This window comes from Lissotriton helveticus, chromosome 7 (genome assembly GCF_964261635.1).
Source record: "Lissotriton helveticus chromosome 7, aLisHel1.1, whole genome shotgun sequence".
NCBI lineage: Eukaryota > Metazoa > Chordata > Amphibia > Caudata > Salamandridae > Lissotriton > Lissotriton helveticus.
In genome coordinates, this window is record NC_136068.1 from 1,846,817,696 (window position 1) to 1,846,841,480 (window position 23,785).

A 23,785-nucleotide genomic window follows, 5' to 3' on the forward strand; every position below is an offset into this window, starting at 1 on the left:
CACACGCATCGCGGGCATTATAGTCTTCATGTAATCAATGATCTTACCAGGAAGTTCTGTTACTAAAGGCTCAGGTTTAGCAGCACCAACTTGTCGGGCATCTGCAGCAGCAATATTAGCCCATGAGTCACCTAACTCCTGATCATGATCTGCATGGCGAATCTTTCCCCATAAAGGCTGTGGAACAACGTTCCCAAACAACATGTCTATGTCAGCTAAATTCATAATGCAAGAACCTGCAGTCTCTGACAATTCCTTGTAATACCCTGTAGGATTCTTACGGGGATAAGGCAATGTCTGCTTAAGGGCCAAAACTTCAGCTCGCTTCCATGGAACATGTACCCACACACGCTGAAATTGTGACAGAATAATCGGATTAGCATTTGCGTCCCCATCTCTCCAAACCGGGGGAACTTCTCTCTTGGGATATTGTCTCCCCTTCTTCTTAACAGAAGAATCAGACTCAAACAACGACTTGGAAACACCTTCAGTCCTAGGTGACAACAACGTCGCAACTGCTTTCTCAACATCCGAACCCACAATTGCGCCTTTTGAAAACTCAAACCGTACATGGCTCAACTCGGGCGGATTAGAGTCCAAATCATTGTCCTCTAAATCTTCACACAGAAAAGCACACATTTTCTCAAAAACGTATCTCTGCTTTGATGCTTCCCACTGATGGAAGACATCCATAACAGATTCTAGATCACATTTCATCGGGTCAGTCACCCATCTATGTGCCAAATGATTCAACGTTTCCTTCTCCCTAGAATCAGGCAGTTGGCTACGTAACTGTGTGCGCTCAGAGATAGGAGCCGGACTTGTCACTCCAAAGAAAAGATATAGAATACTAGTAACAGTACTAGCCACTCTCTGACGAACAGAAGGAGAAGTCGATGAAAAGACAAGCGGGAAAGCAGGGTGAGGCAAGGCAGATGCAGAGGCAGTATCAGAAGGAGTACCAGGAGTGGTAGTCGATATAGTGGTCAAAGTTGTAGGGAGTATAGGAGGAGCAGATGTAAAAGCCGGTGGCCCTTGAGGAGGCTGCACCGGAGGAGCAGGAGCCAACTGAAGAACAGCTGGTGGGTGCTGTAGAGGAGCAGGAGGCAATGCAACCACGGTTGCACAGCTAAAGGTTGCGGAGGTGCCGTAGCATTTTGCGCATAGGGGGTGGCGAACTTAACAAATGCAACATTAGGGGATCTTTTTCAAGTTCTTTTGCTGCATCTAGCTGAAGAGGCGGCAAAACTGGATAACATTTATCAATCACCATTTTATGTTGCCTGTGCAACTGCTCACTCATCTGTTCTTCTTCATTGTCTTTAAACTGCATAGCAGCTTGCATTATCGAAATACCCCTTTCTCTCTTATTTTTCTTCGCTAATTTAATTTCCTTCTGTTTGGCTTCCTTACGTGATAGGCGGAAAGAGTCAAATATCGCCGGCCGGGCTTTCTTCTTAAAAAGTTTAACTTCGAGGTTATCTAAGATTTCCGTGTCAAAGCTACCATATTGGGGCCATTTTAAAACACCATCTTTTCTGGTGTATCGGATCCATACTTCATTATATGTGATGGGGCCTACTCCATGTTTCACATATAATTCATAAGTTGGAGTTCCAATCGGAGGAACCGGACACGAGTCCTCCAATCGGGAATCCCTATTACTACCACAACAAATCAAATTTCCAAGTCTGCTAAGACCAGGCTTCTTCGCTCTCTAGTCTAGCTTCAAACTTCAAAGGATTATCGATTACGATATTCTCGTGAATACACGAGTCCTTCGGCTTTGGTACTTGCAAGTTCCAAATCAAAGATCCCGAAGGGATACCCAAAACTAAGAACCAACTAAGGACTGGGAGACGCTCCACTTATACTTAACTGAGATATCGATGACGTCAACAGAAGTCTCGTCTATCGTTTCGCTCTACCAAACATCAAGGGTCCAAATCAGGGCGATAGCCAGGGCAGCAGTCCTTTGTAGCCGTTGGGAAGCGGGGAACCTCGCAGCAAAGACTTTCGGACCACGTCGACATGCAGGGGTCGATGAAGTGGCGGCCTTCCTCCAGAATTTTCACACAAAGCTCCTCACGAACCTCAGGCTTGGACCGGTACCGTTGGTATCGCCCCACGTTGGGCGCCAGCTAAGGTACTGGGTTTTTCAGAACCGGTACCGAACCGGTAACCCAGCGGTGTCAGGGTACACCCTAAGACCTCGAGTACGTTCCTGATTCAGACACAGAAACTCAGAGTCTTCTAGGTGAAGTCAAAGATCGAATTTATTGGCTGCAACCAAGTAACAGGCGTCCTAGAAGTACAACATCACGGTGTGTATATTCTCAGGAGACTGCTCAATCTTACAAAGCCAGGCTTCTCTTTTTATACAAAATATTAAGCTCCAGGCAAACATTCTTAGATTTACAGTAGACTATTCACATATTTTCACTACAAAGAAAAAGCAGAGTCATGATGACAAGCCCACATTTCAGTTTGTCCAGTCCACAACAAATTACCCGGCAAGGCCCAACATTTTCATCAGATATCGGTGGACCCCCCAATAAAAACAGGCACCTCCTCCTCGTAAAGCAAGACATATGTAAAGAAACAGGGACAGGTGCGAGCAAGATTAGGCAGGGTGTGTGTGCGATGAAAAGGGTTTATGGCATGTTGTGCCTTGATGCTATCTCGCTCGGCCACTGGGAGAGGAACTGACCGAACTGGTTTGGCCTGGGACAATGGTTCCAGCTTGCCCAGGTCACAGAGAAGTCAATTAAGGTGTATGTGTCCTTTGGAATCGAATTTGGCTGTATTATAAGCATATGTGAGGGCAACTCATAAAATGGCTGCCGTACACAAAATGGAAGCCAAGGGTTCAGGACGAAAATGACGATTTCGAGGTGAAATCATTACTCGAATGTGACGAAAATGCTCGTACATAGTGTACTAGCCATTCTCGGTCTTTTGACATAAAAATCGTCATGCTCCGACAAAGTTTACTACACGAGTCCAGAATTTTCAGAACCACAATACAAACATTGAATAGTGTATGCACCACACCTCCCTCAATTTAAAGACACTGGTTCTTAGTTTGAATTCCTCCTATTCAATCGAGCATTATACTCTCACGGTGTGCAGCACCACTGCCCCTGCCATTTCAAAGAGGCGGTCAGGAATGACCAACATAAACTTTGCTAACTGTAGGTTGCACCACTCAATCCAAATGTCCAAAAACAAATAATTGTGTGAATGTCCGTCCAATTTTGGTAATGTTCAGAAATCTTTACTCTTCATTTTATTTGACATTAAACACCAAGCAGCCAATGCGTTTCGTTCAGTTACAAGAACTTTATCAGGGCAAATACATTGTTATTATCAATTTCAAACCGAAGAAATAGTCATCAAGCTGTGTTCCAGCTGAGGCGGTGTGCAAGGAAGGGCACGGAAACCAGACCTGGGTATATAAGGTTTTATTTTTATAAAGGTTTTTTTCTTCCTTAAAGTTAGTCTCTCCCGTGTTAATATGGCAGAGTCCGTGATTGCTGTTGTCCTGGACAGTCTTCCGGTCTCCTGTTCTTTATTGGGACTTCTTCTTAACAACGGCCCTCCAACTCGGGACATGTGAAATGAAAAATAATGCGGAGGTCAGGAACGATACTTTCTGGGGAAAGGGTTACCGCCACCAAGGGACCTAGGGTGTGGGGGAAGATCACCGAGTGCACAAGCAATATTATCCGTCTCAGTGAAACCACACAGTATTGACCAGTGATAAGGGCACGTGTTATGTAGGGAGTGGGGTAGCAGCGCTCTCGGTTTCTCTAGAGCACGCAAACAGTGACCAACTTATTCGTCTGGCCCCTCAGACACTCCCCGCCTCCCCATCCAGCCAGCCATACGTTCCCGTACCTGGCTGAGCCACACTCCTCCTCCATGAGTGTGGCTGGGCGGATCGCGCTATCGGTGGCATCCAGGCACAGCAACCTCCTGGACAGGCATCTCGCTTCTTCCGCTTCTCGTCTCCGTCTTCCGACCTGCTTCCTCTTCTTCTCCTCCAATGAACACATGCTCTCCTCGACAGTACTCGGCCTCCTTGGTGATGTCACACGCTGTCCTCTTCTCTTCCTTGGTTTTCTCCAATCCATGAATAGCCGCGTCATCCGTGGGTGTGTCCTCCTCCTCGAAGCTGTTCTGTTTAAAGGGACAGCCTTCTAATTCCTCACGGCGTTCGTCCCACAGCTCGTCAGGATTCGTTGTCCACTCATTCTGGTAAGGGTGCAAAGAGGGGAGGGTCGGGTCAGCGGTCCACCAATCTATTTCGGGCCCATTTCACTCGGTAGATTCGGACGCTTTTCTACAAGCTGATTCAACTAAGAATTCCCCATTCAGTGTCACCTTTCTGTTGGTGAGTGCAAACGAAAGCAATTTGTGGCTTCTATGCCTATTGTGCTGTCTTGCTGGATGACTGTTCAAATCTGGCAGCAATGTAATATTAAATAGCTGTTGTGCCAGCAACATTTAGTATCGAGCCGCAAAATATTTGTGTGTTCAAATGCTCAGAGGATTTTTTGAGCATTTGCACACACAAATAATTTTGATAGAACCTCTACAGTTAAACAACATGATTTGCTTCACAAAAGTATGAGAACTCATGTTACAATAGAGAAATAAATAAGTGAGACCTAAAAGTGGTCCTTTAGGTAAATCAGCAGTGGAAGATACAACTCATCCTTTCACAATTAGATCACAGTGTCCCTAAGTGTCACACCTAAAGGAATAGTGAAGAAAACGATCAAATCACGATCAGACAACATAGATAGACTAGAATGACAAGTAGTCATGAGAAAGAGGCTAACCCACAGCCCAATCGAAGTGCATTTATATTATAGAAATAATAGGTGTGCCAACAAGCAGCTAATGCTGTAGCCGAGACCTAAAATGGTCTTTATAGCCAGCTATTGCAGCAAATGAAAGTGGTGCCACACGATAAAACTAGCCCTTGGGAGAAAGGAACTGTCTGCAGAATATAAAAGTAGAATAGTAAAAAACAATGCAACTCAAAACTTTCACATAAAAAACATGTTTCATTCATTTTTTCAAATTTTGTAATATGATTATGCAGGTGCTAACTCCGGCCGATTATACAAATGAGGGGCTGGGAAGCAGAAATAATGTTCCAATGACAGTGCTCACAGCATCCAGCTTTGTGTTCGCTGCAAATAAATGAGCATTGAGATATTCTGTTGCTCCCAATATTTGGATTACAGATATACATGAATTTAGATGTTTAAAGAAAAAAACTCCCTCTATGTTCACCTATTTCACAAATGCAGATGTCACACCTACTTCTCACACTTTCTAAAGCTGCAGTTCTATTTTGAGAAAACCCTTGCCTCTGAAACTGTTTCTCTACAAACAGGATTGCAATGCAATAGGTCTCGCATTTACGTGTGCTTGAGCTCCTTGCATTGTAAATGACAATGCGCTTTATTTACGTTTTGGTTTTTAAATCATAAATAACAGGCATTGTCATTTACAATGCCAATAGCTTAAACTCACGTAAATGCGAGACCTATTGCATTGCAAATTACTTGTTTTTTAGCTGGTTGTGGTCCTGTTTTACGGTCTGCTGGGCCGGTTTTCACTGTTAATTTCCCTTATATTAAAAGAACCTAGCCCGTAGCAAGCTCAAATTCATACAGTCTTCCATACCTTTTGAAACACCAATCCAGCCTATATTGTCTAAGGTGAAAACTGCCCTAATTTTCCATCACAGCCACATTTGCAGCTGCCTAATACACTGACAAGACCCACTTTTATTTTGGTGCCCGCCCGGGCCTATTTTCTTTCCCTGTCTGGTCTGGTTGTCATTGTTTTACATATGGCTACCGCCGTAATCTCAGTACGGAAGTGTGTTGCAGGGTTGGGATAAATTAATGCAGCCTACCAACCTGACAGAAGCGTCCGTGTTAGTTGAGTAAGTTAAGTATTTATCTATATTCTTGCATAGTTTCAATTTGATAGTAGTTATATCCTAATGATTATTAACCCCTTGCATAGCGGGCTGATTCCCCCACTGTACTGGGGGCGGGAGGGGTGCGCACAGCGCCCCCGTGCTCATGACGGGCTTAGCTCGTCATGAGCCACGGTGGTCGTGTGCTCATGACGAGCTGAGCTCGTCATGACCACACTCGTTCCTGTAGAACGCTCGCACAGCAGGGGAATTAGCCCTGCGTGTGAGCGTTCTAACGGTCATGACGAGCTCACCTCATCATGAGCACACGAGCACCGTGGCTCATGACGAGCTGAGCACATCATGAGCGTCGAAGGTGTTAATAACATGTGTAATTGTTTTTTCTCCCTACTTTTTTAATTTTCTGTAAAAATATATTATATTATACCTGTGGCCTGCCTTAAAGCCCCCCCCTATCCCCATGTAATAGTCACCAGTGACGAACTAGCCGAGCCCGGGTCTCCCACAATCACTACATGCTGGTAACATTGCCTCCGTTGTTCATAGCACTGTGTTGCTCAATTGTTTCACTCTAAGCACTAACCTCTGCAGTGCATGTGGCGAGCTGGCACTACAAAAGACCTATTGAATGTGTAATTAATTGGTTTATTAATCATTCCAATCTCTGTTATCGGAAGAATGCCAGCATCTAAACCCCACCCTCGCTACATTGTAAACGAGCTGCCTTTCGAGAGAGGTGCGTGCATGTGGGATTACTACTGCAAGCTCCCTAGGAGCTGTTTAGACTCTAACGCAATGTGGAGCTATGCACTCTCAAAAGGTGATGACACGGAACAGGATTGAGGCAGGGAGCCTGAAGAACACTGGGGCAATAGACACGTGGACACGGACGGAGAAATATTAAAGGACACTTAGACACAGGGAAAGGAGGCTGCAGGGCACACACTCATCCATCCATCCTTTCACCTACCCATCCTCTCACACACATCCATCCTTTCACCCACCCATCCATCCATCATCCATTCACCCACCCAGCTTCTCACACTCATCCATCCTTTCACCCACCCATCCTCTCACCCGCCCATACTCTCACACTCTTCCATCCTTTCACCCACCCACCCATCCATCCATCCATCCATCCACCCACCCATCCTTTCGTCCACTTCTCAATCCATCCATTCACCCACCTATCCATGGAGCCATTTACCTCCCCAGTCTCATCCGCCTATCCTTTCACACCCATCCAAGCATCTTGTCACCCACTGTCCTTCCACCCTCTAATCCAAACGTCCTTTCACCCATTCATCCTTTCACCATCTCATAATCCCACCTAGCTAGCCTTTCACCCACTCAGACATCCATCCTCTCACCCATTCATACTTTCCCCCACCCATCCAAGCATCCTTTCACCTACTCATCCAAACGTGCTTTCATCTACTCCTCCTTTCACCCTCCCATCCTTTCACCTAGCTATCCTTCCACTTCCATTACACCAATCCTCTCACCCGCCCACCCACCCTCTCACACACCCACTCACCCTTTCACACACCCACCTATGATTCTTTTCGCCTACCGTTCTTTCACCCACTCATACATACATCCTCTCACCCACCTATTCTTTCACCCACTCACCCACTCATCCATCTTCTCCTTTTCTATCAACCCCTCCTTTTTTCTTCTTCTTTGTCGTGTAATGTTGAATTTTTATCTGCCAAACGGCAGACATAAGTGGCCCATAAAGAGCCCACCAAGCCGAAGCTGCCAAAGTGGGGTTCATGGCCCTGCTGGCTATGAGGTTATGCCACAGGCCTCGTTTCCTGCGAAGTGATGATACTTTAAGCTCTGTTTGTGTTATGTCTCACTGAAATATTTAATGTTATAACCATTGTCTCATGTGGGTGATTTAAAATTCTCCAGACTGTCTGCTAAGTGTTTAAGTTCCTTTTCTCATTACGCCTAATTCCATGAAGAGCAGATTCAGCCTCCTTTGAGTCCAGCTTGTTTAAAATTGTAATTTACTTGGCAATTTGACCATTAGTACTGCTCTCCTCCTGGATAAGCAAACACAGAATTTGGCATACCTTTAAGTGATTATCAAATAAGCCAAACAGTTAATAAGCAAATAGTCGCAACCCCTTTAAAGTCCGGATCATTTCATACATTTAGCAAACAGGCAAAAAGTTTACAGTTTGAACAATAAACATGTGATGTTTATTAACTAGGAAACATTTAGCTATCTCTCTATCTATCGCCCTCACTCTATCTCTCTATCTATCGCCCTCACTCTATCTATCTATCGCCCTCACTCTATCTCTCTATCGCCCTCACTTTATTTATCTATCGCCCTCACTCTATCTCTCTATCGCCCTCACTCTATCTATCTATCGCCCTCACTCTATCTATCGCCCTCACTCTATCTATCTATCGCCCTCACTCTATCTATCTATCGCCCTCACTCTATCTATCTATCGCCCTCACTCTATCTATCTATCTGTCGCCCTCACTCTATCTATCTATCTATCGCCCTCACTCTATCTATCGCCCTCACTCTATCTATCTATCACCCTCACTCTATCTCCCTCACTCTATTGCCCTCACTCTATCGCCCTCACTCTATCTATCACCCTCACTCTATCTATTGCCCTCACTCTATCTATAGCCCTCATTGTATCTATCGCCCTTACTCTATCTTTCGCCCTCACTCTATCTATCGCCCTCACTCTATCTATCTATCTATCATCTTCACTCTATCTATCTATCGCCTTTACTCTATCTATCTATCGATTTTCACCCATTCATCCTTTCACCCACTCATAATTCCACCTAGCTAGCCTTTCGCCCACTCAGACATCCATCCTCTCACCCATTCATACTTTCACCCTCCCATTCAAGCATCCTTTCACCTACTCATCCAAACGTGCTTTCATCTACTCCTCCTTTCACCCTCCCATCCTTTCACCTAGCTAACCTTCCACTTCCATTACACCAATCCTCTCCGACGCCCACCCACCCTCTCACACACCCACTCACCCTTTCACACACCCACCTATGCATCTTTTCGCCTACCGTTCTTTCACCCACTCATACATACATCCTCTCACCCACCTATTCTTTCACCCACTCATCCATTCATCCATCTTCTCCTTTTCTATCAACCCATTTTTTTTCTTCTTGTTTGTCATGTTAATGTGGAGTTTTTATCTGACAAACGGCAGACATAAAAGGCCATAAAGAGCCCACCCAGCCGTAGCTGCCAAAGCGGGGTTCATGGCCCTGCTGGCTATGTGGTTATGCCACAGGCCTAGTTTCCTGCGAAGTGATGATATTTCTTATTAAGCTCTGTTTGTGGTATTTCTCACTGAAATATTTATTGTTATGACCATTGTCACATGTGGGTGATTTAAAATTCTCCAGACTGTCTGCTAAGTGTTCAAATTCCTTTTCTCCATTACGCCTAATTCCATGAAGAGCAGATTCAGCCTCCTTTGAGTCCAGCTTGTTTAAAATTGTAATTTACTTGGCAATTTGACCACTAGTACTGCTCTTCTCCTGCATAAGCAAACACAGAATTTGGCATACCTTTAGATGATTATCAAATAAGCCAAACAGTTAATAAGCAAATAGTCGCAACCCCTTTACAGTCCGGATCATTTCATACATTTAGCAAAAAGGCAAAAAGTTTACAGTTTGAACAATAAACATGTGATGTTTATTAACAAGGAAACATTTAGCTATCTATCTATCGCCCTCACTCTATCTATCTATCGCCCTCACTCTATCTCTCTATCTATCGCCCTCACTCTATCTCTCTATCTATCGCCCTCACTCTATCTATCGCCCTCACTCTATCTATCTATCACCCTCACTCTATCTATCTATCGCCCTCACTCTCTCTATCTATCGCCCTCACTCTATCTATCTATTGCCCTCAATCTATCTATCTATCGCCCTCACTCCATCTATCTACCGCCCTCACTCTATCTATCTATCTATCACCCTCACTCTATCGCCCTCACTCTATCTATCTATCGCCCTCACTCTATCTATCTATCGCCCTCACACTATCTATCTATTGTCCTCACTCTATCTATCTATCTATCGCCCTCACTCGATCTATCTATTGTCCTCACTCTATCTATCTATCGCCCTCACTCTATCTATCTATCGCCCTCACTTTATCTATCAACCTCACTCTATCTATCGCCCGCACTCTATCTATCTATCTATCGCCCTCACCCTATCTATCTATCGCCCTCACTCTAACTATCTATCGCCCTCACTCTAACTATCTATCGCCCTCACTCTAACTATCTATCACCCTCACTCTATCTATCTATCTCCCTCACTCTATCTGTTGCCCTCACTCTATCTATCTATTGCCCTAACTCTATCTATCGCATGCACTCTATCTATCGCCCTCACTCTATCTATCTATCGCCCTCAATCTATTTATCTATCACCCTCACTCTATATATCTATCTATCTATCGCCCTCACTTTATCGCCCTCACTCTATCTATCGCCCTCACTTTATCTATCAACCTCACTCTATCTATCGCCCACACTCTATATATCTCTCTATAGCCCTCACTCTATCTATCTATCACCCTCACTCTATCTATCTATCGCCCTCACTCTATTTATCTATCGATCACCCTCACTCTATCTATCTATGGCCCTCACTCTATTGCCCTCACTCTATCTATCTATGGCCCCCACTCTATCTATCTATTGCCTTCACTCTATCTATCTCTTGCCCTCACTCTATCTATTAACCTCACTCTATCTATCGCCCTCACTCCATCTATCGCCCCCACTCCATCTATCGCCCTCACTCCATCTATCGCCCTCACTCCATCTATCGCCCTCACTCTATCTATCACCCTTACTCTATCTATCTATTGCCCTCACTCTATCTATCTATCTATCACCCTCACTTAATCTATCTATCTATCTATCTATGGCCCTCACTCTTTCACCCTCACTCTATCTATCTATGGCCCTCACTCTATCTATCTATTGCCCTCACTCTATCTATCTATTGCCCTCACTCTATCTATCGCCCTCACTCTATCTATCGCCCTCACTCTATCTATCACCCTCACTCTATCTATCTATCACCCTTACTCTATCTATCTATCGCCCTCACTCTATCGCCCTTACTCTAACTATCACCCTCACTCTATCTATCGCCCTCACTCTATCTATCTATCGCCCTCAATCTATTTATCTATCACTCTCACTCTATCTATCTATGGCCCTCACTTTATCGCCCTCACTCTATCTATCGCCCTCACTTTATCAACCTCACTCTATCTATCGCCCACACTCTATCTATCTATCTATAGCCCTCACTCTATCTCTATCTATCACCCTCACTCTATCTATCTATCGCCCGCACTCTATTGCCCTCACTCTATTTATCTATCTATCACCCTCACTCTATCTATCTATCTATCTATGGCCCTCACTCTATTGCCCTCACTCTATCTATCTATGGCCCTCACTCTATCTATCTATTGCCCTCACTCTATCTATCTATGGCCCTCACTCTATCTATGGCCCTCACTCCATCTATCGCCCTCACTCCATCTATCGCCCTCACTCCATCTATCGTACCTCACTCCATCTATCGCCCTCACTCTATCTATCTATCGCCCTCACTCTATTTATCTATCTATCGCCCTCACTCTATCTATCTATCTATCTATGGCCCTCACTCTATGGCCCTCACTCTATCTATTTATGGCCCTCACTCTATCTATCTATTGCCCTCACTCTATCTATCTACTGCCCTCACTCTAGCTATTGCCATCACTCTATCTATCGCCCTCACTCTATCTATCTCCATCACTCTATCTATCGCCCTCACTCTATTTATCACCCTCACTCTATCTATCGCCCTCACTCTATCTATCACCCTCACTCTATCTATCACCCTCACCCTATCTATCGCCCTCACTCTATCTATTGCCCTCACTCTATCTATCTATCTCCCTCACTCTATCTATTTATCGCCCTCACTCTATCTATCGCCCTCACTCTATCTATCGCCCGCACTCTATCTATCTATTGCCCTGACTCTCTCTATCTATCGCCCTCACTCTATCTATCTATCGCCCTCACTCTATCTATCTATCTATCTATCTATCTATCTATCTATCTATCTATCTATCTATCTATCTATCTATCTATCTATCTATCTATCTATCTATCTATCTATCTATCTATCTATCGCCCTCACTCTATCTATCACCCTCACTTTATCTATCAGCCTCACTCTATCTATCGCCCACACTCTATCTATCTATCTACAGCCCTCACTCTATCTATCTATCACCCTCACTCTATCTATCTATCGCACTCACTCTATTTATCTATCGCCTGCACACAATCGCCCACACTCTATTTATCCATCTATCACCCTCACTCTATCTATCTATCTATCTATGACCCTCATTTTATCGCCCTCACTCTATCTATCGCCCTCACTTTTTCTATCAGCCTCACTCAATCTATCGCCCACACTCTATCTATCTATCTATAGCCCTCACTCTATCTATCTATCACCCTCACTCTATCTATCTATCGCCCTCACTCTATTTATCTATTTATTTATTTTATGCGATTTTTAAAGCGCGCAAATACCCTTACGGGTGTCTATCGCCCGCACACAATCGCCCACACTCTATTTATCTATCTATCACCCTCATTCTATCTATCTATCTATCTATCTATGTCCCTCACTCTATCTATCTATGGTCCTCACTCTATCTATCTGTTGCCCTCACTCTATCTATTGCCCTCACTCTATCTATCGCCCTCATTCTATCTAACGCCCTCACTCTATCTATCGCCCTCACTCTATCTATCGCCCTCACTCCATCTATCGCCCTCACTCCATCTATCCCCCTCACTACATCTATCGCCCTCACTCCATCTATCGCCCTCACTCTATCTATCTATGGCCATCACTCTATCTATCGCCCTCACTCTATTTATCTATCTATCACCCACACTCTATCTATCTATCTATAGCCCTCACTCTATCTCTATCTATCACCCTCACTCTATCTATCTATCGCCCGCACTCTATTGCCCTCACTCTATTTATCTATCTATCACCCTCACTCTATCTATCTATCTATCTATGGCCCTCACTCTATTGCCCTCACTCTATCTATCTATGGCCCTCACTCTATCTATCTATTGCCCTCACTCTATCTATCTATGGCCCTCACTCTATCTATCGCCCTCACTCCATCTATCGCCCTCACTCCATCTATCGCCCTCACTCCATCTATCGTACCTCACTCCATCTATCGCCCTCACTCTATCTATCTATCGCCCTCACTCTATTAATCTATCTATCGCCCTCACTCTATCTATCTATCTATGGCCCTCACTCTATGGCCCTCACTCTATCTATTTATGGCCCTCACTCTATCTATCTATTGCCCTCACTCTATCTATCTACTGCCCTCACTCTAGCTATTGCCATCACTCTATCTATCGCCCTCACTCTATCTATCGCCATCACTCTATCTATCGCCCTCACTCTATTTATCACCCTCACTCTATCTATCACCCTCACTCTATCTATCACCCTCACTCTATCTATCACCCTCACCCTATCTATCGCCCTCACTCTATCTATTGCCCTCACTCTATCTATCTATCTCCCTCACTCTATCTATCTATCGCCCTCACTCTATCTATCGCCCTCACTCTATCTATCGCCTGCACTCTATCTATCTATTGCCCTGACTCTCTCTATCTATCGCCCTCACTCTATCTGTCTATCGCCCTCACTCTATCTATCTTTCACCCTCACTCTATCTATCTATCGCCCTCACTCTCTCTATCTATCGCCCTCACTCTATCTATCTATTGCCCTCAATCTATCTATCTATCGCCCTCACTCCATCTATCTACCGCCCTCACTCTATCTATCTATCTATCACCCTCACTCTATCGCCCTCACTCTATCTATCTATCGCCCTCACTCTATCTATCTATCGCCCTCACACTATCTATCTATTGTCCTCACTCTATCTATCTATCTATCGCCCTCACTCGATCTATCTATTGTCCTCACTCTATCTATCTATCGCCCTCACTCTATCTATCTATCGCCCTCACTTTATCTATCAACCTCACTCTATCTATCGCCCGCACTCTATCTATCTATCTATCGCCCTCACCCTATCTATCTATCGCCCTCACTCTAACTATCTATCGCCCTCACTCTAACTATCTATCGCCCTCACTCTAACTATCTATCACCCTCACTCTATCTATCTATCTCCCTCACTCTATCTGTTGCCCTCACTCTATCTATCTATTGCCCTAACTCTATCTATCGCCTGCACTCTATCTATCGCCCTCACTCTATCTATCGCCCTCACTCTATCTATCTATCGCCCTCAATCTATTTATCTATCACCCTCACTCTATATATCTATCTATCTATCGCCCTCACTTTATCGCCCTCACTCTATCTATCGCCCTCACTTTATCTATCAACCTCAATCTATCTATCGCCCACACTCTATATATCTCTCTATAGCCCTCACTCTATCTATCTATCACCCTCACTCTATCTATCTATCGCCCTCACTCTATTTATCTATCGATCACCCTCACTCTATCTATCTATGGCCCTCACTCTATTGCCCTCACTCTATCTATCTATGGCCCCCACTCTATCTATCTATTGCCTTCACTCTATCTATCTCTTGCCCTCACTCTATCTATCAACCTCACTCTATCTATCGCCCTCACTCCATCTATCACCCCCACTCCATCTATCGCCCTCACTCCATCTATCGCCCTCACTCCATCTATCGCCCTCACTCTATCTATCACCCTTACTCTATCTATCTATCGCCCTCACTCTATCTATCTATCTATCACCCTCACTTAATCTATCTATCTATCTATCTATGGCCCTCACTGTTTCGCCCTCACTCTATCTATCTATGGCCCTCACTCTATCTATCTATTGCCCTCACTCTATCTATCTATTGCCCTCACTCTATCTATAGCCCTCACTCTATCTATCGCCCTCACTCTATCTATCACCCTCACTCTATCTATCTATCACCCTTACTCTATCTATATATCGCCCTCACTCTATCGCCCTTACTCTATCTATCACCCTCACTCTATCTATCGCCCTCACTCTATCTATCTATCGCCCTCAATCTATTTATCTATCACTCTCACTCTATCTATCTATGGCCCTCACTTTATCGCCCTCACTCTATCTATCGCCCTCACTTTATCAACCTCACTCTATCTATCGCCCACACTCTATCTATCTATCTATAGCCCTCACTCTATCTCTATCTATCACCCTCACTCTATCTATCTATCGCCCGCACTCTATTGCCCTCACTCTATTTATCTATCTATCACCCTCACTCTATCTATCTATCTATCTATGGCCCTCACTCTATTGCCCTCACTCTATCTATCTATGGCCCTCACTCTATCTATCTATTGCCCTCTCTCTATCTATCTATGGCCCTCACTCTATCTATCGCCCTCACTACATCTATCGCCCTCACTCCATCTATCGCCCTCACTCCATCTATCGTACCTCACTCCATCTATCGCCCTCACTCTATCTATCTATCGCCCTCACTCTATTTATCTATCTATCGCCCTCACTCTATCTATCTATGGCCCTCACTCTATGGCCCTCACTCTATCTATTTATGGCCCTCACTCTATCTATCTATTGCCCTCACTCTATCTATCTACTGCCCTCACTCTAGCTATTGCCATCACTCTATCTATCGCCCTCACTCTATCTATCTCCATCACTCTATCTATCGCCCTCACTCTATTTATCACCCTCACTCTATCTATCGCCCTCACTCTATCTATCACCCTCACTCTATCTATCACCCTCACCCTATCTATCGCCCTCACTCTATCTATTGCCCTCACTCTATCTATCTATCTCCCTCACTCTATCTATCTATCGCCCTCACTCTATCTATCGCCCTCACTCTATCTATCGCCCGCACTCTATCTATCTATTGCCCTGACTCTCTCTATCTATCGCCCTCACTCTATCTATCTATCGCCCTCACTCTATCTATCTATCTATCTATCTATCTATCTATCTATCTATCTATCTATCTATCTATCTATCTATCGCCCTCACTCTATCTATCGCCCTCACTTTATCTATCAGCCTCACTCTATCTATCGCCCACACTCTATCTATCTATCTACAGCCCTCACTCTATCTATCTATCACCCTCACTCTATCTATCTATCGCACTCACTCTATTTATCTATCGCCTGCACACAATCGCCCACACTCTATTTATCCATCTATCACCCTCACTCTATCTATCTATCTATCTATGACCCTCATTTTATCGCCCTCACTCTATCTATCGCCCTCACTTTTTCTATCAGCCTCACTCAATCTATCGCCCACACTCTATCTATCTATCTATAGCCCTCACTCTATTTATCTATCACCCTCACTCTATCTATCTATCGCCCTCACTCTATTTATCTATTTATTTATTTTATGCGATTTTTAAAGCGCGCAAATACCCTTACGGGTGTCTCGGGTGTCTATCGCCCGCACACAATCGCCCACACTCTATTTATCTATCTATCACCCTCACTCTATCTATCTATCTATCTATCTATCTATCTATCTATCTATCTATGTCCCTCACTCTATCTATCTATGGTCCTCACTCTATCTATCTGTTGCCCTCACTCTATCTATTGCCCTCACTCTATCTATCACCCTCATTCTATCTAACGCCCTCACTCTATCTATCGCCCTCACTCTATCTATCGCCCTCACTCCATCTATCGCCCTCACTCCATCTATCCCCCTCACTACATCTATCGCCCTCACTCCATCTATCGCCCTCACTCTATCTATCTATCGCCATCACTCTATCTATCGCCCTCACTCTATTTATCTATCACCCACACTCTATCTATCTATCTATAGCCCTCACTCTATCTCTATCTATCACCCTCACTCTATCTATCTATCGCCCGCACTCTATTGCCCTCACTCTATTTATCTATCTATCACCCTCACTCTATCTATCTATCTATGGCCCTCACTCTATTGCCCTCACTCTATCTATCTATGGCCCTCACTCTATCTATCTATTGCCCTCACTCTATCTATCTATGGCCCTCACTCTATCTATCGCCCTCACTCCATCTATCGCCCTCACTCCATCTATCGCCCTCACTCCATCTATCGTACCTCACTCCATCTATCGCCCTCACTCTATCTATCTATCGCCCTCACTCTATTTATCTATCTATCGCCCTCACTCTATCTATCTATCTATGGCCCTCACTCTATGGCCCTCACTCTATCTATTTATGGCCCTCACTCTATCTATCTATTGCCCTCACTCTATCTATCTACTGCCCTCACTCTAGCTATTGCCATCACTCTATCTATCGCCCTCACTCTATCTATCGCCATCACTCTATCTATCGCCCTCACTCTATTTATCACCCTCACTCTATCTATCGCCCTCACTCTATCTATCACCCTCACTCTATTTATCACCCTCACCCTATCTATCGCCCTCACTCTATCTATTGCCCTCACTCTATCTATCTATCTCCCTCACTCTATCTATCTATCGCCCTCACTCTATCTATCGCCCTCACTCTATCTATCGCCCGCACTCTATCTATCTATTGCCCTGACTCTATCTATCGCCCTCACTCTATCTATCTATCGCCCTCACTCTATCTATCTATCTATCTATCTATCTATCTATCGCCCTCACTTTATCTATCAGCCTCACTCTATCTATCGCCCACACTCTATCTATCTATCTACAGCCCTCACTATATCTATCTATCACCCTCACTCTATCTATCTATCGCACTCACTCTATTTATCTATCGCCTGCACACAATCGCCCACACTCTATTTATCCATCTATCACCCTCACTCTATCTATCTATCTATCTATGACCCTCATTTTATCGCCCTCACTCTATCTATCGCCCTCACTTTTTCTATCAGCCTCACTCAATCTATCGCCCACACTCTATCTATCTATCTATAGCCCTCACTCTATCTATCTATTACCCTCACTCTATCTATCTATCGCCCTCACTCTATTTATCTATTTATTTATTTTATGCGATTTTTAAAGCACGCAAATACCCTTACGGGTGTCTCGGGTGTCTATCGCCCGCACACAATCGCCCACACTCTATTTATCTATCTATCACCCTCACTCTATCTATCTATCTATCTATCTATGTCCCTCACTCTATCTATCTATGGTCCTCACTCTATCTATCTGTTGCCCTCACTCTATCTATTGCCCTCAATCTATCTATCGCCCTCATTCTATCTAACGCCCTCACTCTATCTATCGCCCTCACTCTATCTATCGCCCTCACTCCATCTATCGCCCTCACTCCATCTATCCCCCTCACTACATCTATCGCCCTCACTCCATCTATCGCCCTCACTCTATCTATTCATCGCCATCACTCTATCTATCGCCCTCACTCTATTTATCTATCTATCACCCTCACTTTATCTATCTATGGCCCTCACTCTATCGCCCTCACTCTATCTATCTATGGCCCTCACTCTATCTATGGCCCTCACTCTATCTATCTATTGCCCTCACTCTATCTATCTAATGCCCTCACTCTATCTATCGCCCTCACTCTATCTATCGCCCTCACTCTATCTATCGCCCTCACTCTAACTATCTATCACCCTCACTCTATCTATCTATCGCCCTCACTCTATCGTCCTCACTCTATCTATCGCCCTCACTCTATCTATCGCCCTCACTATATCTATCACCCTCAATCTATTTATCTATCACCCTCACTCTATCTATCTATCTATCTATGGCCCTCCCTTTATCGCCCTCACTCTATCTATCGCCCTCACTTTATCTATCGACCTCACTCTATCTATCGCCCACACTCTATCTATCTATCTATAGCCCTCACTCTATCTATCTATCACCCTCACTCTATCTATCGCCCTCACTCTATTTATCTATCACCCGCACACTATGGCCCTCACTCTATTTATCTATCTATTACCCTCACTCTATCTATCTATCTATCTATGGCCCTCACTCTATTTATCTATGGCCTTCACTCTATCTATCTATTGCCCTCACTCTATCTATCTATTGCCCTCACTCTATCTATCTATTGCCCTCACTCCACCTATCGCCCTCACTCCATCTATCGCCCTCACTCCATCTATCGCCCTCACTCCATCTATCGCCCTCACTCCATCTATCGCCCTCACTCCATATATCGCCCTCACTCTATCTATCTATTGCCTTCACTCTATCTATCTATCGCCCTCACTCTATCTATCTATCGCCCTCGCTCCATCTATCTATCACCCTCACTCCATCTATCTATCGCCCTCGCTCCATCTATCTATCACCCTCACTCCATCTATCTATCGCCCTCACTCTATCGCCCTCGCTCTATCTATCACCTTCACTCTATCTATCGCCCTCACTCTGTCTATCTATCTATCACCCTCACTCCATCTATATCGCCCTCACTCTATCGCCCTCACTCTATCACTCTCACTCTATCTATCGCCCTCACTCTGTCTATCTATCTATCACCCGCACTTTATCTATCGATCGCTCTCACTCTATCTATCTATCTTTTGCCCTCACTCTATCTATCTGTCTATCTATCACCCTCAAGCTATCTATCACCCTCACTCTATCTATCGCCCTCCCTCTATCTATCTATCGCTCTCACTCCATCTATAGCACTCACTCTATCTCTCTATCGCATCACCACAGCATCACTCAGCACCACCACAGCATCACTCAGGGGCACCACAACATCTCTATGCGCTACCACACCATCACTGAACGCTACAGCATCACTCATCACCACCACAACATCACTCAGCGCCACCACAGCCTCAAACTGTGCAACCTTTCAACAACAACTGGTTCAAATATGTTCTCTCAATGTGTAAAGCTTTATTACACATGTCACAAAAAGATGTTAATATTTCACTTCTGTTCTTGGATTTTCGTCACAATAAAATACAATGAACATAATCTTCACAAAAGTTATTTACAAAAGTTTAAGCTATTGCTATTATAAATTACAATAACTTTTATTTAAGTATTAATTATTTAAAAAATTTAAAAACATTGTTATTTGTATTATCACTACATCTAAGTCACGTAAATACAACACATATTGCATCGCAAATTCTATAGGTGTCACATTTGCGAAAGTTAAAACTATTGGCATTGTAAATGACAAAGCTATTCATTTCGCTATTTTCAAATCCAACACATAAATTAAAAATGTGTCATTTACAATGCCAATAGCTCAAACTTTCCTAATGCAAGACGTATTGCATTGCAAATGCTTGTTATTAGTATTGGAATAGATGTGAAACCAGCAGGTCCTGTCGGGAAGGACATCGATATTTTAAGCATCGGGTCCCCCACCATATAGGTTTTACATTCTGTTCAGACGTCTGATCGGCAGGACTACATCCTCTGTAGTCTTATGTAGGCTGGGGCGGTGAAAAAATGAGCTTTACTGTTATTTGAAGGACGCTCAACAATTTGTATCCAAGTCTGTTTATTTTAAATGTGTATAAATATCGTTCAGGTGTCATGTCTATTAAACATTAGCATTTTATAAATCAAAGAGCCAGCAGTGGCCACTAGGAGTCGCACGTACTCCAAAGACGGGCGCCTTCTAGGGGCGAAACACGTGAAAGAGAATGCAACTTACCTACTAAGCATGCTACGAGGCCTGCTATAACAAGGACCGAAACAGCTGCCAGCACCAGGAATTTGGTCTGTCCTTTCCACACACTTTTCAGAAAGCCGGTCCAACCGTGGTCTACAAACGAAAGATGTGAGCCTCTGAATATTTTTAGCCAATGATTAGGTATTTTTAAAGACCAATATTTTATTGTCCCGGTTAGATATTTGACAATATAATCCTAAGCTATATAAAGTTTTCTTGACGTCTTTGAAACACATAGACAGTGCTGTGCCGTATAACTGTATGGAGCGGGAAATATTTTCTTCTACTCTTCGGGCTAAAGTTTGCTGGGACTTTTAACTGGGCACGTGTGATGCCAGTGATGAACAATTAAATTAATGCAAGTATCAAATGTGAGGAGCTTAGCCATTAAAAGTTAAAACATATATTACTTCACGTATTTTAGATGTACATTGCATCTATATATTACTTTACTCCTACCTCTAATTTACCACTCGCTCATCCTATACTTCTTTCAATATACCGTCTATCTCCGTTCTCTGACTCATCTCAAACCTCATTGCAGGCCTCAGAAAATCCGAAAGAGGTTACAAGGCCTACTTTTCAAGTAACTTGAATAATCCTCTCAACCTAACTGTAACATACTTGACCCCAAAACTGGTCTCAAATTGTATAACCCTAGGCAAATATTTTATTTCACAGAGCCGCCTTTATCTTCATTATCACAAGTGAACCTTCAAATATGCAAGTTCAACATTTTTGCTGTACAACACAACTGGTTTAGTTCAATAGAATAAACATTTTCTCCGTGTATAATAAGAACCTAGCTCACATTGAATCAAGCTTACTCTCTGGTGAATGGGCAGAGAATCAACAGCAAAAAAACTTTAAATTGGGATTTTAGAAAATCGGGCATCCCTAGAAAACGCTCTCATGCCGGGGTTATACTGAACGGCTACAAGGCTCTGAGACCACGGCAGTACCTGGGCGAAGTTTTAAACTACAGGATAAAAAAGTAAACACCTGACCTACAGCCTGGGGATTCAACCGGCATAAAGACATAATATTGAGTAAAAAATTTGGAATTGCACAAATATCGAAGTACAAATATAGAATGGACAAAATATCGAATGGACAGATTATAGTGGTGAAAAATATCGTTTTGAAGGTAAGTAATGTAATATCGATTTTTAAAATATAGAAAGATAAAATATCGAAGCATATAATATATTTATTAAGATATATCGAATTTTTTATAATATCACATTTTTTTAAGTGTTTTTTATGTTATGTTATTCAATTTTTGTGTAATTTAATTCTGTAGCGGGTTGTGGGTTTATGGGAGAAAGGGGTGGGAAGTAATTTAATTGTAATTAATTAAATATGTTAATTTATTAGTTGCTATTCATTTTGAATTAATTGTTAATTCATTTTTAATTGGTAATTAATTATTTTTAATTTGTAATTCATTCTTATTAATTGATTAATTGATAATTATGTTAATTTAATTATTTTATTTTCTGTAGCGGGTTGTGGGTTCTTAGGGGAATAGGGTGGGAAGTAATTTAATTGTAATTAATTAAATATGTTAATTTATTTATTGGTATTTCTTTTGAATTACTTGTTTATTAATTATTAATTTGTAATTAATTAATTTTTAATTGGTAATCAATTTTTAATTGGTAATGGATTTTTTAATTGATTAATTGATAATTAGGTTAATTTTATTAATTTATTTTTGGTAGCGGGTTGTGTATTTATTTGGGAATAGGGTGGGAGGTAATTTAATTGTAATTAAATAAATCATTTTTATTTATTTATTGGTATTCATTTTTGATTTATTGTTAATTAATTATTAATTGGTAATTAATTTGTATTAATATGAAATTAATGTTATTAACTAATATGTATTTGTATTTTTAATTGATTAATTATTACATCATTTTAAATTTGTAGTTTATTTTAATTAATTTTTTATTGGTATTGATATTTAATTTATTTGTATTAATATATTAAATCTTTACTTTCCCTACTGTTAAACTCACTAGAGTGGGAACAGTAATTTTTACCCCTACACTATCGAACGCTTTCCCTACTGTTGCACTCTCTGGAGTGAGAATAGTAATTTTTACCCCTACGCTATCCAACGCTTTCCCGACAGTTGCACCCTTTGGAGTGGGAATAGTAATTTTTACCCCTACGCTATCCAACGCTTTCCCTACTGTTTCACCCTCTGGAGTGGGAATAGTAATTTTTACCCGTCTGCTATCCAACGCTTTCCCTACTGTTGCACTCCCTGGAGTAGGAATAGTAATTTTTACCCCTACGCTATCCAACGCTTTCCCTACTGTTGCACTCTCTGGAGTGGGAATAGTAATTTTTACCCCTACGCTATCCAACGCTTTCCCTACTGTTGCACTCTCTGGAGTGGGAATAGTAATTTTTACCCTTACGCTATCCAACGCTTTCCTTACTGTTGCACTCACTGGAGTGGGAATAGTAATTTTTACCCCTACACTATCCAACGCTTTCACTACTGTTGCACTCACTGGAGTGGGAATAGTAATTTTTACCCCTACGCTATCCAACAGTAAAAATATTGTATATTATTAACTAATATTTTGTTAATATATATATATATATGTGTTAAAAAATTAAACTGCACAAATATAGACTGCCATCTCGTTTGCTGATTGTAACTAAGTATCAGAAGTCCGAGCCCGTGTTGAAATTAGCCAATCACCACCTTTGCTTTCTCACATTTTTTGTGTTTCTATAACATTTAACCCTGCTGCCCCTAGAGCATCGCATTGGCACTGCAGTAAACTCACATTAGCATGGCAGCAGAGCTCACTCGCCAGGCTGGTCTAAAAGGCTTAAAAACGGGCTCGCCCCGAAAAAAATCGACTCGCCATGGCGACTGGATGAGAACATTTGCAAGGCCTTTCCTTTCATTGTACTACTATGATCCATCAAATAACACTTTCTAGATTATTTCCTCCTGATGTAGAAAAACACTTAAAATATAAGT

At 42.7% G+C, this 23,785-nt stretch overlaps 1 protein-coding gene across 4 annotated transcripts in view; it reads right to left on the reverse strand.

Annotated features, from left to right (window-relative positions):
• The window catches only part of LOC144770829 (uncharacterized), a 210,048-nt gene that overhangs the window by 180,770 nt on the left and 5,493 nt on the right, over positions 1-23,785 (reverse strand). For 2 of the 4 annotated variants that reach the window (XM_078655605.1, XM_078655604.1), the window contains exon 2: positions 20,758-20,868. The exons of the other annotated variants lie outside the window; for them this stretch is intronic. In XM_078655605.1, the coding sequence (XP_078511731.1) occupies positions 20,758-20,868 (111 nt within the window). The remainder of the gene's footprint in view (positions 1-20,757; positions 20,869-23,785) is intronic. 4 annotated transcript variants of the gene reach the window in all.